General features: G+C 41.1%; 1 protein-coding gene across 1 annotated transcript; it reads left to right on the top strand.

Moving 5' to 3' along the window:
- Positions 1–155: 155 nt before the first annotated feature.
- LOC149289042 (phosphatidylethanolamine-binding protein 1-like) lies at positions 156–5687 on the top strand. The gene is made up of 4 exons (XM_089491069.1): positions 156–290; positions 3609–3718; positions 4458–4558; positions 5473–5687. Exons 1-4 carry the CDS (start codon positions 156–158, stop codon positions 5685–5687), a joined length of 561 nt encoding a protein of 186 aa, XP_089347195.1.
- Positions 5688–16110: the final 10423 nt, after the last annotated feature.

The following is a 16110-nucleotide window of genomic DNA, read 5'->3' as shown; positions in this document are numbered from 1 at the left end:
ACACGGGTGATGTATTTCCACCAATGGAATTCAAGGGGCGCTGCCCGCCCTCCTCTCTGATTAGCTGAGCAACCGAGTGTCCCGGATGTATGACCTTCTCTTTCTGTCTCGGTTCTTCTTGCGTGTCTGTGCAAAACTGCAAGTTAGTCTGCAGGATGCCCGTGGATATTTCTCAGTGGAGCGGTCCTCTGGCCCTTAATGAGGTAGAGAAGAAGCCAGCGCACCCACTCAGCGTGAGCTATGGCCCCCTGCACATAGAGGAACTGGGGCAAGTGCTGACACCCACTCAGGTAGTGGTCGCGGAGGTATCTGTGCATACTCTCCTAGGCTGTATAACGCATACACTGTGTCCCCCTGCACCCCGAGCCCTCAGCAGTGTGCGTGTACTATCCACAGGAAAGTGCGCTTTAACGTCATACGCCACATAATGATGGTACCAGTGATAAGGCCGGTTTACACACATGCTTTATCTGCGGCAGACCTGGCACAGCCGGGAGGGTGCTGAGTACTGGCGCCTGCGGGTGAGGTAATTGGGGTTCGTTTAAACGGTTTAAGATGAGGCTCAATGACTTGAACAGAGATGTCACGCCCCTTTTTAAAGGGAACAGATACAACTTTTTCATTCATGTGCCTGAGAAAGTGATAAAACCCAGGCTTATGTGTGAATGTGATGCCTGTGGCTTCTATAACCTAAAAAGAAAAATCATAAATTGGTTGCTCGTTAATCTATGGGTTGTGATGGACAGATTGTAGCAGGTGAATCATTCTTGATGCAAATTGTTATCGTTTATAGCGCCAACAATTTATGCAGTGCTTCTTCAGTACCTACGTTCAAGGGGTGTGATAAAATTATAATTGACAAACTAAAATCGACCCACACATAAGGATTTGGATAGCTTTTATAGCATTGCAACGTATAGTAAAACGGACCCTCGGACCGTCCTGTGCACATTGATGCATACGATTGGTGCCAGTCAGTGGCAAGTATTGTCTGACTAATAAGGGCAACTGCAGCAGTGTTCCCTTTAACCCCTTCGTGACAAAGGCTGATTTTACTTTTTGTACCCTTCGTGACAATGACCGTTTTAACATTTCTGCGCTGCTCGTGTTTAGCTGTAATTTTCTTCTTTCCCGTTTACTGAACCCACACACATTAGATATTGTTTTTTTCAGGACAAGAAGGGCTTTCTTTAGATGACATTGTTTTGATTGTATCATATTATTTACTATTAAAAAAAAGTATAAAATATGGTGAAAAATTTAGAAAAAAATGAATCTTTTACTCATCTATAAAAGGTAAGAAAAAACCTGCTAAATAGATTCTACTATTTGTCCTGAGTTTAGAAATACCCAATGTTTTGATGTTTTTTTGCATACCCCACATGCATGGGTTTGTCATTTTTTGGGGGAACTAAAAGGCCACATTTGGTACGTGTGCATTTTTCTAATTGGAAATTAGATGTGTGGCCATCCTTCCCCCCTTGTTAATTGTGACATTGTTGAACCCGGCCAATTCAATTTACCCCATCAAATCATACATTTTTTAAAAGTAGACACCCCATGAGCATTTAATATGCCAGTATTTTAACTCTTTCCATGCGAGAATTGTTTTAAGCTAATGTGCTAATTTAGGACTTGCTCACAAAAAATATATTTTTTATGTATAGATTTTATTTTGCCTTTTTAAAAAAAAATATATATTTTTTTTCAACTTGAAGGTTCCCCTGACAACAACATTTGGGTGCAGAAAGCGAACGTAGATCGATTTCTGCACCCGTTTAAAGACATGCCGGTTCTGGCACGTCACCGGAAAACAAACGGTTAACGAGAATTGACGTGCCAGAACCGGCAATTGTCATTAAGGGGTTAAAGAGCGGGGCTGGTATGCACAAGTAACGGGACGACGATGACCACTGTTTAATCAGTAACTCTTAGCTGCCTGAGGTTTTATCCTCCACCAGAGGCTGGAGCTAGTAATTTGTTGGGTCAGATAAAAATACTAATGCAGTCACCAAGCTCAAGTGCTTGCAAATGTTTTGGGACTCAAATAAAACTTTTAATATATTTGCCTTTGAAATGCTGAAATTACTAGGAGACTGTCTTTGACATACTGAAGGCCAGCTACATTTTACAGAGTTGACCAATCTATGAGGAACGTAAGCTTCAGGCGGTTTTAGGAGTCCAAAAGATGTAACATTTTTTGATCTGTGTTGTGTCCAGTCCCGATTGTGGTGACCGATGCTTTACTTCATGGCACCAGTAAGCTGCAGCACCCAAGAGTTTATTCACTAAAGGGAGAGATGGGGTTTTACTTGTCTCATTCACAGGCACTAGTAAGTTTCTCCAGCAAAAAGCTGAGCTGGTCCTGTATAATGCATATTTCAAAGGGTGAACTCATTTCCCTAATTTAACTATACATTTTAAAGGGCTTCTGCAGCAGCTTATTGGGATTTAAAAACTTCATAGTGGATAGTGAAGTCAAGGAGCCGAAACACAACTCTGACAACTCTCCCATTTGTGAATAGACCCGCTTGTGCCTATGCTCCTGCATGGATCCAGTTGACAAAGTCTCTGTAAGGTCAGCAGTCTTAGACCTGCAGATACGTAAAACTGCATCGATCCTGTGAAATGCAGAGCTTGTACGTAAAGCCACCTTTGCTTATTAACTTATGTGCCATTTAGACCTTGGTATTAGAGGACTGCATTGGGAGGCGGGTCTTGCTGGGGCTGCGGGCGGTCTTGCTGGGGCTACGGGCGGGAGCGGGCGGTCAGGCACTGTACCTGCGGGTCCCGGTAATCCCGCGCAGTTCCGCAAGGCTGTCTTCTCGCTGCTCCATAACAGTGTCTCCTATCTTGCTCCGCCCAGGAACAAGGCGGAGTCACGTGATGTGACATCACTTCTTGTGACTCCGCCTTGTTCCTGGGCGGAGCAAGAGAAGAGATGCTGTGAGCGAACAACTTGCGGGACTGCGAGGGAAATCAGGTAAGGAGGCGGGCGTGATTGGCCAAAAATGTGGCGGGAGCGGGCTGGAGCGGAACACCCACATTGCGGGATTAAAAACAGCAGGAGCGGGATTAAAAAAGCAGTCCCGCGCAGGGCTCTACTTGGTATCATTGCTAGTATGAACTGCATCTGGTTATTCAAGCCCACAACCATTTTTGTCTGGTTTTTAATAAAACTTTAAACTGTACTTGCATAACACATTTCAAGAACTATCCATATATCTCAAGTGGTTGAAATGAAGTAAAATCTTGATGGCAAGCACTCTTAATTAAGCACAATAATTACACTTACAGACTGTGTGTGTGTGTATATATAAAAAAAAATTCTTCCATTCGTCTTCAAATAAAAACACATAGTATAAGCAGTTTTGTCCCCTGCCCCATTATTTTTCTAATGCACCATTCGAGTGCCTTCAGACAAGATGTCTCAGGACTGAACACGTGTTGGCAGCTACTATAGAATAAGCTATGGAATCCTTTAGATAAATAATTGAATATCTGAATGCGGAAGCTATTATACACCATGGTCTGAAGTTTCTTCAAGCATAAACCTGACAGAACATGAAAGTGTGTATATTTTTTAAATGCATCTTTTTTTAAACTAGGTTCAGAATCGCCCAACAAGCATTGAATGGGATGGGATGGATCCCAACAAGCTCTACACCCTTGTGCTCACAGACCCTGATGCACCAAGTCGGAAGAATCCAAAATTCAGGTTCGCACCAGCAGTACTGCAATGTTTGAAACTGATCAAAACTTTCTCTGCAGGACATTAGAAGCCTGTTGCCAAATTTAAGAATATCCCAAACATGTCAATGATTTATTAAAGGAACAACTCTGCCTGTTCGGTTTAATGGCTTATTTACCTTTTTTGCAGGATAGAATGACATTGTGCCGGATAATGCACCAGTGTTCAGCCCCATATATCATGCTCTGAAAGAGCGCTCGCACAAACTTGGCAGATTGGCTTGCCAGAGCTGTGCAGCAGCCATTAGTGAAGTAAACACTCATCAGTTCAATGACTAAAGGGCATCAGTGAAACAATTACTGGGCATAAACACCAGTGCTCACTCAATGTCAGCATGTGGCTTTTGACTCATGTTACGAAAAATAGAAATATATTAAGTCTAGCGTTTGTTCCTGTCAGTAAAATGACATGCACTTTGCCCGCCTCACTCTTTTTTTTCTTAGGTCTGATTTCGGCATGTTGCATGTCTGACAGTGTTACCGTATACATTAGAGTATCACACAATAATTGGAGGGCAAATCAAGTCAGTCGCAGTTGCGTCTAATGCTGACTCTTTACTTCTGCCCTCCTGGAATATGTAGTTCTGAACACTACAGGCTTCTCTCAATGTTACCTGAAATAACTGATTTGTAACCGAAGACCTGCAGTTATACCTACAGTAACTTATATATAAGTGTATGATTTTTGTATTCTCCATGAATTTTAGGGAATGGCATCACTTTCTAGTAGTGAACATGAAAGGAAATGATATCGGTAGCGGATGCGTCCTGTCTGATTACATTGGTTCAGGACCTCCAAAAGGAACAGGTGAGTAATACCAGTTAAAACCTGTTTAAATGTTAAAAATAGGATAACCCTGTTAAATGACGCTTATATAAATGTGCCCATATATTTATGGGTCCATGAATTAGGTTTTTCAGGGCATATCGGGGTTAGGAAACCTACTGTTAAGTAGTGCATAAATATGTGCATCACTAGAAATAGACTATAGGCGAGTAATAAATTACGGCCAAGCAGCTAGACAACCAAGGTTATTAAACTTGGTATTTTGTCACTTTTCATTCAGCCATTATAAATCGAATTTTAATTGTCTTAAATGATATATATTCAAAATTTGTGACAGGCCACTGATTTGTTGCTAACAGTATGTTTTAACTGGAGTGTCCTTTTAACAGAATTTAATATACAGCAAAGAATGTTGGACTCTGGTGTTTTGAGGAAAAAAAATATTTTGCTATATGTGAATAGCTGTGAACTAATGTTTCTTAATATGTCACTTCCAGGTATTATCACCTTGTGACCTAGTATTTGCTTTATCGGCCATGAGATTTGTTTTGGCTACTAAGGGCTAAGAAACTCAGAAACCAAAATAAGACCAAGTGATTTTCCAGTGACAATTACCGTATTTATTAGCGTATACCATGCACTTTTATAACTAAAATAAGAATCGGAAACCCTACCAGCGTTTTATACGCCAATAAATCCTAGAGCTGCACGATTTGCAGTCGTGTGTCCCTCTCTTCCGGTCCGGGGTGCATGTTATACCCCGGTGCGTGGTGTGCGCCGATAAATACAGTATATTAAATGAGTGTGGATGCCTTGTACTATGTTCAAATATTTCTGAGAATGACGTTTTTTGGTTGTAAAGCACAGAAATTAGGCATTTTGATTGTGGACCTTAATCAGTACAAGATTTTTTTTTTCTTTCCCTTTCTAAACAGGTCTCCATCGTTATGTCTGGCTGGTCTATGAACAGTCTGAGCCGTTAAAGTGCGATGAGCGTATTCTGTGCAACCGCTCTGGGCAACATAGAGGGTTATTTAATGTGTCTTCCTTCCGCCAGAAGTATAAGCTTGTGAGTCCCATTGCTGGTAACTGTTACCAGGCTGAGTGGGATGACTACGTACCCAAACTATATGAGCAGCTTGGGTCCTAAGATACAAATGAGATGTTTCATTTTGTAAGTCTTTAAAAGCAAAGCACTTAATTTGTTTAGTTTACCAGTTATGTTCCTAGGGCTAGCTTATCAATGGTAATCTCCCTTACCCTTTATAATCAACAGACAAATCTAGGTGTCACAAACCTTTAGTTCTCAAGCTGGCTTTGACGTTCCACCCAATGATGCTTGGCCAGCTCAGGGCTCGTATCTCAACAGCAGAACTGTGGACTGGCTGCTGACAATAGTCTTCGTAGTTCTTACACATCATGGGCAGGTCGTGATGACTTCTATAGCGCAGCAATTTTACTTTATATGTTAAAGGAAGAGGGATACAAATGTCATTATCCCATTGCTTCCAGAAAAGAATGCATTGTCTAAATGAGGAGAGCTGAGTAATTAAAATCCACCACCCATTATATACTTACTCATTTATATGAAGCCATTTGTAAATCAGTGTTATGCATTGCCTTATTCAACATAAAATGTGATTTTTTTGTTTTTTCGTTTCTGCACTATTAGATCAAAAAGACATATGAAGGATTGTGTAGATATCTGCAGCAGTGAATACGTTAACGCTGATGTTTTGCTGTGTTTACATAATTGCATACATGCATTGCCAATAAATCAAAATAGATGTTTCTCGTTTTGCTTTTGTTTATTCAGAAACATACATGCCTTAACTATGCCAACATAATTACAGTTGGATGTTCACAAAACCTATCCAGAGCAACAAATACATGTATGTTTAGAAATTGGTATTCTAGAATTGTAAATTTTGTTGGCTTGCTTTACTGCTTCCAGGAGCATTATTGCTGTGACACATGTTCATGTTTTCCTGGCATTGAAGGTGGTATTTTTAGTTGGCGTTACATCTACCCAGAGGGTTTCTGAACTGCAAGCCCCGTCTTTCCAGCCTCCAAAACAAAAAAAGTATTTTCATGCCAATGGGCACATTTTTTTACCATCCTCTTGTCTGACAAAGAGAGATCAAACTGCATACCTTGTATGTTATAGTTCTACTAATTTATTTGGAGAAGGCTCAGTTCTGTAGATCTATGGACCTGTTCAGTTTATTTCTTTGGTGGGAGTCCAGAAAGGATTTAAGGTTTACCAGAGAATCCACCAATAGGTGGATAGCACAAACAATCCAAGAGGTGTAAAGTACTGATGGTTCTTCTTTGGTACTTAAGCCTGGGTATGAGGAAAAGCATTTTTCTATAGGTCCATATAAGGACCTTGGTACCTAGGGTTCCTGCTACCTGTTCTCCTGTATCCTTTCAGCTTCTGGCCACGCAGTTACTACCAAAAATTATGTTCACGTGTCTGAGGCTAGCTAGGTTTAGCATTGTCAAGCGGTTAAGAGCTTTTGCATATGCGGGGACTCCTCTGAGTAGTTCTGTTATGGAGCATGTGGAGTTATGCTGGTGAGGTTTTTTGGGCCCCTAGGCATGTATATCTTATCTGCTGGCTGTGGTGTGGTTCCTGTGCTTCCAGTTCGGGGGGGGGGGGGGGGGCCTTTAGAAATAGAAACCTGTCCAAGCAGGCACGGTTTATACTTTCTTTTGGGTTTTAGACACATTTTCATATGATTTACTGTTTTCTTTAAGGGTGTCAACTGAGCCCAAGTCTTCAGAAGGTCCACTAAGCCTTAATGCTCTGCATGCTCATTTTGCTTTTAAAGACGTAGGCTTCCAAAAGGTCCCACTGTATGGCATGTCTTAGAGCTAAATAATTTGCACATGACCGTCTTAACTTCAGTCTACGTTCCTCCATATTCAGGCTATATCATTCACCTCTCAGCCTTCCAGTTTTGCCACACAGGATTCAGTTTAAAGGAATGTGTTTAAAGGAAAACTTAGATCTAGTCAGAGCTTGACATTCTCTCCTGTGAAGCTTTGTCTACAGCGCAAGGAGGGGAAATTATTGAATAAACCAGTTTGTTCCCTGTTGGAGAGGTAGGAAAGCAAACTTCTACAGTGCATGCAACTCTGAAAAATGAGCTTAAGCAGGAAGCAAAGCAAGAAGATGCGTTTCAGGCGCTCTTCAATTATCATGGAAGAATGGAAACATACATTAATTTTTCTTCCTGTATCGAGTAGTGGCAGTATGTGTGGGTTGTTCTTTCCCCCAGTACAAGAGCCCTAAAAAGATGGAAAAGTGTTAAAAGCCCCCCCCCCCCTTACCTATAAAAAGCGAAAAACCGTCAATAGTTTCTTGTCCCTTGCAGGGACGAGTGGCTCCATTGAAAATCTGTGAGCTGGCGCGGCACATGGGTTGTTGCCGGGGGAGTTTGGCTGTCCTGAGGCTTCCCGGGTTGGAGCACAGCAGACGCAAGCCTTGTAACTCTGGTTACAGTGGCGAATACTTCGTGTTTTTCATTGGTTGCCTTTGTTCTTACCTATCTGGGAGGAAAAATGAAACATTGAGGGCAACGGTATCCAAACTCCTGGAAAAAGGGGTCATCGACCAAGTTCCCAAAAATTAGTATTTGAGGGGGGGGGTTATTTTCAACTTTTTCTGGTCCCCAAACCAGATGGTTCATGTCGCCCAGTTTTGGATCTAAAAGCCATTACTGTATAACTTATCAGCGTTTCAGGATGGAAACAATCTTATCAGTCACTCATATCATCCAAAAAGGGGACTTTGGATTTCAAAGATGCCTAGCTGCACGTACCGATTGCAATGAATTCCAGAAAATATTTGAGGTTCGGCATAAAGACAAAGAAAGGTCTGGGACATTTCCAGTTCAAAGCACTGCCCTTCAGCCTCTCAACTGCTCCACAAATTCTCACAAAACTTCTCAGCCCCTTAGCAGCAGATTTAAGGCTTCACGGCATTGCAATCATTCCATATCTCTACGGCTGGTTACTTTAGGTGTCCTCCCAGTCGCCACTCCACAAAGATCTGCGATATACAATAACTTTTTTTTAGAATACCATAGATGGATTATCAATTCGGTAAAATCCAATCTAACCCCTACCACAAAATTTTGGGGCTTTTTTGGGGGGGTCTCTGCCTACCTGACAAGACCATCATTACAACGGATGCGTCAGACAGGTTGGGGAGCTCACCTGCAGTTCTGCATGGCCCAGGGGAAGTGGACACCAAGAGTCAGTACAATCCTCCAACTACAGGGAACTAAATGCAGTTTAGCCCTACAAGCATTCCAAACATGGATAAGACACAAGTCCGTGAGGATTCAGTCACACAATGCTACCACAGTGTCCTATCTCAACAGACAAGGGGGCACAAAGATATGGAAACTTCAGCGTGTGTGCAGAAACACACAAAATCTGAATCTGAAAGATCTGTCTGCATGTTGCATCAGGGGTCAAAACAATGTTTTAACGGATGACCCAAGCATGCCCCAGACAGAATGGTCATTGCATTCCCTTATGTCCAAAACGTTCATTGCATTCCCTTATGTCCAAAATGTTAGTCTACTTCCGGGAGACCGAACTTGCTAAGATTAAACCGGAAAGTACCTCTTTTTGCCTCCTTGTACAAGATGGACTACCCTCATTTTCTGGACTGGCTGGCTCTGAAGTGGCGGTTCAGACTGGCTTACGTGTTTCCCCTGTGGCCCTTATTCCTCGTCTTCTTCTAAAAGGCAAGAAAGACAAAGTTCTAGCGATCCTTCCTTTCTGGCCAAAGAGGGGTTGGTTTTCAGACCTTCTTCAGATGGTCTTGGCTCATTGGGAACTTCCGGTGTCCGCAAATCTGCTGGTAAACCACAATATTCATCTACACACCATCCAGATGTTCTGATTGACGGCGTGGCTACTGCAAGGCTGATTTTGGAGGAGAAAGGTATCCTCGGGGATATGGCCAGTCTCCTATCAGGGTCGATTAGAAATTCCACGGCCTAAATTTACCTGAGAACTTGGCGAAAGTTTCTCGAGTGGTGTCTATTCCGGTTATTTTAAAATTTCTCAAATTGAGTTTCAGTGCTGGTCTCCGAGTATCTACCCTTAAAGGTCAAGTGTCCGCCTCTCTTCATATGGCGTTTTTATTTTTAAAGCCATCACTATTAAAAGGCCACCTACGAAAGTTTTTTTCCTCCTTGGGATCTTTTGTTAGTTCTTAGGGCTTTGTGTTCAGCTCCAGTCAAACCTCTACAAGATGTGTCCCTTAAATTTCTCTTCCTTAAAACTGCATTTTTAGTTGCCATTACATCAGCTCGAAGAGTTGGGGAACTCCAAGCGCTCTCTGCTTCAGATGAATTCCTTATTTTTCACCAGGATAAAAAGTAGTTATGTACCTTAGACCTTTGTTTCTTCCAAAAGTTTTGTCTCAGGTCAGCATAAACCAACCTATAGTTCTTCCCTCCTTTTATCCGAATCTAGCCATCCTCTTTTCGCTTGTCAGATCATCTATTTGTTCAATTTCATGGCATGTCATCAGGACATGCGGTGTCCAAGTCTACTTTAGCTCACGGATACTATACTGTTGGCCTATGATTCCTGTGAAGCGGTTCTTCCTTCACCTGTTAATGCTCACTCCACATGGTCCATTTCGGTTTCTTGGGCAGCAAAGGCATCTGCTTCCCCAGAGGACATTTGCAAAGCAGCCACTTGGTCCTCCTGGAATACATTCATTAAGCATTACAGGCTGTACGTTGCCCCTGCCTCTGAAGCTGCCTTTGGGCGTCATGTCCTTCAAGCTGTTAATTCCTGAGTCCCTCCCACGTAAGGGATCTTGCCATTTTACTCGTAAATTCTCTTTTCCCCAGTATAGTGGCAGTACATACTTCCCTCCCTTTTATTGGTTACATAATATTTAATTTTGGAAATATCTTGCTATTTACTGCCGAGTCTTCCGGTTTCTCGCGTTTTATAGGTATTCTGTTTTTCTTTTCGAAGATGAGGATCCCATTTGGCAGATCCCATAGACCGTAAAGCAGAATGGGCCTTTTAGTTTCAAGACCAAGATTGCTTTCGCTCTGTGGCTCGTTCTATTAACTTTTGGCTTTAGTTGAGGAAGAACTAACTAATGAAGGGATAGAGAGGAGCCTTTCTGCCATTTCCTCAGCTACACACTTTTTGTAAGAATGACAACTTGTGCGGTAGCTTTGTGTCAATACAAGAAGAACGCGATGGCTGCGATCCCAGTCCTCAGACAATGCCTTTAAGAGCAGATTGTGTGCTATGCTCTTTGTATGCAAGTTTTGGCTTTCCCAGAAGAAGCAAACCCCCCCCCCCCCCCCAAAAAAAAGTGTCTTTTTGGGAATTTGGTGCTAAGGAAGAAGCTAGAAGGTCTGCAAGCGACAAGCCCTAAATCTCCAGAGGGCACTTGGAACATGGCAGAGGAAGAGGGAGTGACAAGCCATCTTCCCATAAATTCAGACCCAAGTCTTTCTCCACTAGGGGCCCTTCTTATGTATTTTCATCAAAGCTGACAAGAAATCACCTCAGACCGCTGTGTTTTGAGCATCTTTGCCCAGGGCTATGGTATAGAATTATATTAATCCAGGTTGCTTCTGAAACCTCTTTTACCTGAAGAAAAAAAAACCAAACATTCAATCTACTTCGGATGTTTTCTTTTCATGCATGGACACGCATGCATGGTGTCTAGACTTGATGGAGACAAATCTATGTATACTTCTGCACCTGGATGCACAAAGTATTTAAAGACAACTTTCCCAGATTCCAGGAGAAAGATCCATCTACAGTTCCAGACTCTACCCTTTGTAAAGATTCTGGATCCTCGTCAAGATGGAGTTGTATGAGCTCGTTAATACAATAAAACACTTCTGTCCCTGGTCAAAAAAGTAAAGCAGAGTACATTGTTTCATCATGCTGGTCCTTGGATTGATGATGGCACCGATATTCGGGGTTCCTTGGGCTCTAACACACATGTGCTCCCTACAGTCTTTTCTTAAAAAAAAAATAATAAAAAAAAAAATATAAAAATCTTCCATACACCACATGGTGCAGCTGTTGGCAAACGTCAACACCTCTCACCTTTGGTTGCTTTATCATCTTGCGCTTTCAAGAAGTCTTGTCAACCTGCCCAGTGGGTGGTAGCCACCACAGATGCCATTTTTTTGGGCTGGGGACTTCATATGGGGGAAGAGTCCTTGTGCCATGGGTCTGATGGCCACAAGAATAACATACGTTTTTTTCTCCCTAAATCAAGAGAGATCTCTAGCGGGTATAGATGCCCTGTCCTTTCTTCCAGCTGGCTGACACCTCCCCTCCTTTTCCTCTTCTGCCCAGGGTCCTCAAGAACATGAAGCAAGACAAGGGTAGCTTTTATAACCCTGAACTGGCCTAGAGTCTCTGGTACTCTGATCTGGAGAAGATCTCTGCAGTCCTTGTTTGCTCTGTGCCTGCACCCACACCTACTGATGCAGGTCCCAGTAAATCATTCCGCCCCAGAAAGCCTGAAGCTAACAGCACAGGTTCTGAAAAGTAGATTTTAATCCAAAAGGGTATTTCTGGGCCGGCTGTATATACTCTCATGAATTGCTGTAAAAAAGTCACATTATTAAGATACTGGAAGGTATGGAAATGCTTCTCCTCATAGTGCCTGGCACAGAAAATTATTCCACTCCATCTTTCAGATGTTCTGAGATTTCTGAATCTCTTAAGGGCTAACTGTCAGCTCCCACTGTGTTCCTAAATAGGAAACCGGTGGAAAATCCTTTACTAAAGCGGTATATACAGGCCACCACCAATCTTTGCCCCAAGATAAGATGGAAGGGATGATCTTGGTTCTCAACCAAATGATGGCACCTTCTTTGAACCAATGAATAAAGTGCCTCTACAGTTTGACACTCAGGTCTGGTTTCTTGATTGCCTTAACATTGTACAGAAAGCCCTTTCTATTACCGAATTCCTTCTTAAGACTTCTACTGAAAAGGTCTTCTCACTACCACTAGAGTTTATGCCTAAAGTGCCAGAATTTCACTGGCATTAAGAGATACAGTTACATACACTTTCTCCTAAACCTTCTTCTGACCTAGAAAGGAAGCTTCATACTTTGGTCGTCAGTCTGCAGTCGTTTACTGAACAGAAACTTGAAAAACAGATACCAAGGTATGTAAGGTCTTAAGACCTTCTATAGCCACTTGGATCAAGCTGGCTATTTCCGAAGCATGTTTGGCTTGTTTAAATGATCCTGTTCTCAGTATCAAGGCTCATTCCACACTCTCGGTCCCCACATATTGCGCAGAGCAGCAATACTTAAGTGCAGATTACCAGTCACACATGGGAAAAGTTTAGTTGACAGTTAGTTGAGAGGGAAACTATAGAGGAAATTGAACACTAGAGGTATGCCAGATCAGTTAGCAAGAGATCACTAATGTCACAGGTACCTCCTCCACCAAAAACCAAACACACTATTATAGGCTTCCCAGTTTTCTGTACTACACTATTATAGGCTTCCTGGTCTTTGGCTGGACCTCCAGATGGTGAGGCAGGACTCATTACTTCAGAGAGCATGTTCCCATTGCTCTAGGGTCTGATGACAGCGACCTTTACACTTTCAAGATTCTGTACCATCTTTAATGAAGCTCCAGCCATATTGATCTCATTTACATGAGGATGCTTTGCACTTTGTGGCCAATGTGTCATTGCCAGCTGGGAAAATTTGCCAAACTTGTTGGAAAGACTGCAAAGTTAAATGTTAATGAGCTGTCAATATTAGCCATTCTATTGGCCCTTTGTTCATATTGCATGTCTTTGGTAAAAAAAAAAAAAAAAAAAATTTCAAGGGGGAAATCAGAGATCATTTTCTTGAAGGCTTTACGTACAATACGAAACAAGCCTAATGACTTGATGTGTTTTGCACCTTAGTGCTTAGTAATTAGGATTTCCAATAAGTTGAAAATTGAACAGATAGTCATGGAGTCCTTTGTTTTTTTTCCTCCTCTTGTTTTGTTGAATTATCCCTAGTGTGGTCCTCCTGTAGAAAAGTTAAAGGACCAGGAAGTATCCACTTCTTATTCCACCTAAAGCCCATGTAAGAAAAGGGGAAATTAGGTGATAATGTAGCTAGTTAAAGAAGGTGGTTGTATAAAGTGGCGAATTTATCTGCAGCTTCCTTGACAATCTCTTCAAGCTCCATGATCTTTTCCACCCCGAGAATACAACCTTTTTATGAAAATGTTTTATCAGATTTCATACCATGGAAGTTCTAAAGGATGGGTAATCACATTAATGGATTCAATATTGCAATGCAAGAGCAATATATATATTATATATATATAGATATAATTTTTTTTATTTTTATAAGCTACCTGTAGGTCAAGGACAGTGAAGTAAAAATCAAAGGGTGACGATATAAACTTACCTGAAGTATGGGGCTTTGATATTTTTAACAAGTAGTTGTTAAATAAGTTTAATAAGTAATTTGTAATGTTTGCCTTACATAGGAAGGTGTAGTTAAAAAACAAAAAAAACCCAAAAAACTATAATGTGATAACCAAACATTTCAATAAAAGAAAAAAAAAAAATTAATCAGACAGGTGATGAACATTTTTTATTTACAAATATACTAAAATATCTCCGACAGTGAGTCACACCTGCTCCCCTCCCCCACCAAGGACCTGAAACGCATTTCTTTTTATTTAAAGTGCATGCAAAAAAGAATTAAAAGCCTTTGTTTTGTTTCATGGATTTTTTTTTTTTTTTTTAAATGTTTTCTTTTTATTGTAAGAAAATACACAGCTTGAAAACGTGGATAATGTAATATTGAAAAGACCAAACAAGACAGGGAGGGCACAGGAATAATAAATAAAAAGACTGGGCTGATCACGTTGAGATCATCTTTTGTTTTCGTATTGAAATACTGAATTGGAAAAACCCTCATCCCAAAAATCATATCTAGAAGTAAAACTAAATTTAAAAAATAAAGTTCCAGCAAATTAGAAAAGAAAAAAAAAAAATAGGGAGAGAGATAAAAGGTTAATTTTCAGATTTGAGAAACACCTGTTAAAATACAATAAGAAAATATGTAAAATCTCTCCATTAATTCATTCTATACAGAAAATACACGATTTTGGCCACAGTCCCTAAGTGGTTTTTGTGCTAGTAGGACAGTAGGCCCTGGGATGCTGTGCGCACACACCCTCTGCTTAACAATAGTTACAGCAGCAAAATCAAGGGAGAATAGCATTGCTTTGAATGGACTGTGCTTACTCAGAGTCCACTCTCTAGCCAATTTCTTTTCCACATTAATCTTTATGCTACGGAGACCTTTACAAAAATCCCCCCCCAAAAAAACAGATTTCCTTTTGTTTCCAGAGATTTTTTTCAGGCAGCAAACTGTATTGGCAATGAGCACCATCACACCCCTGAACACTACTTTCAGCACTGCTCTAGAGGCATGAAAGAATGTATACAGTATGTGCACTAGCTATGGAGGGCCAGAGGCAGTAATGCGCCCACAAAAAGACTAGTGAACATTTGTTCTGTGCAGAACAGCAGTACAAATTATCCTGACTTCGGTATGATTCAGTGCAATAATTGACCAAATGCAAGCACAAAGGTAAACTTCTCCATTTATTAAGATGGGCAGCATGAGGACCTAGGCCTTCCAACGAAGCAACATCCACCCTTTAGGTGCATATCTTTTCAAACATTCAATCAACAAAAGATAATACATAGTATTATGATGCAAACAATGGGGAAAACACCAATTAGACTATTGTAAAACACAAGGTGCCATGTGATTTCTTTCTTAGACTTTAAGAAAAAATATTAAGTGTATTGTTCACTGTAATTAAAAGGTTAACAGGGGACATTATACACCCAGTACCCCCGGTTAAACACCCCACCTTTGATTCAGTTTGTCTTGTCTTCAGTTGGCTTAGTGGACATGATCAAGTTTGTACGCTGATGTATCCTATAATAGAGAATATGTGCTAGTTACTACTATACAGTTTGTAATTTATAGCTCACAAGCACTTTTTGCTTTGGGAAACACAAGGATCATACATTGGTCAAGCAACCAGGAAGGATATGGACATCAGCCAAACACCAGGATTTTAGTGCTCTCAAAGAAAATTTAATTAAAATGACACACTGAAGGAAAACAAAATTATATTGGACCAAAATGTTCAACCAAACGGACACTAGGAATAATATGTCCCCCCTTTACCTTTTTCCCCTCCTGTTAATCTGCTCATCACTGCTACACATGTGACTGGAGCATTCACCTATACCAGCAGACGGTCCCAGAAAGTGATGTTTTGTTTTCTTTTCAGACAGCTAATTTTAGTGCAGCTAATTAAGAGTAGTTTACAAGAGGGAAATACAAAGGAGGGTGTCTGACATTTTAATCTACCCATCATTTAACACTTGTTTCGGACATGAAGACATAATGCAGAAATCCCAAAATAAAATCTAATTTAGAAACTCACGCAGATATTGTAAGGTCCTTGTGCACAGGTTAAGGCAGGCTGATACGAGTTGGT

The sequence above is a fragment of the Sceloporus occidentalis genome, unplaced genomic scaffold (genome assembly GCF_023333645.1).
Source record: "Sceloporus occidentalis isolate IW3139 unplaced genomic scaffold, rSceOcc1.0.p SCAF_48, whole genome shotgun sequence".
Taxonomy (NCBI): Eukaryota; Metazoa; Chordata; class Lepidosauria; order Squamata; family Phrynosomatidae; genus Sceloporus; species Sceloporus occidentalis.
This window is presented reverse-complemented; position numbering and strand designations above follow the sequence as displayed.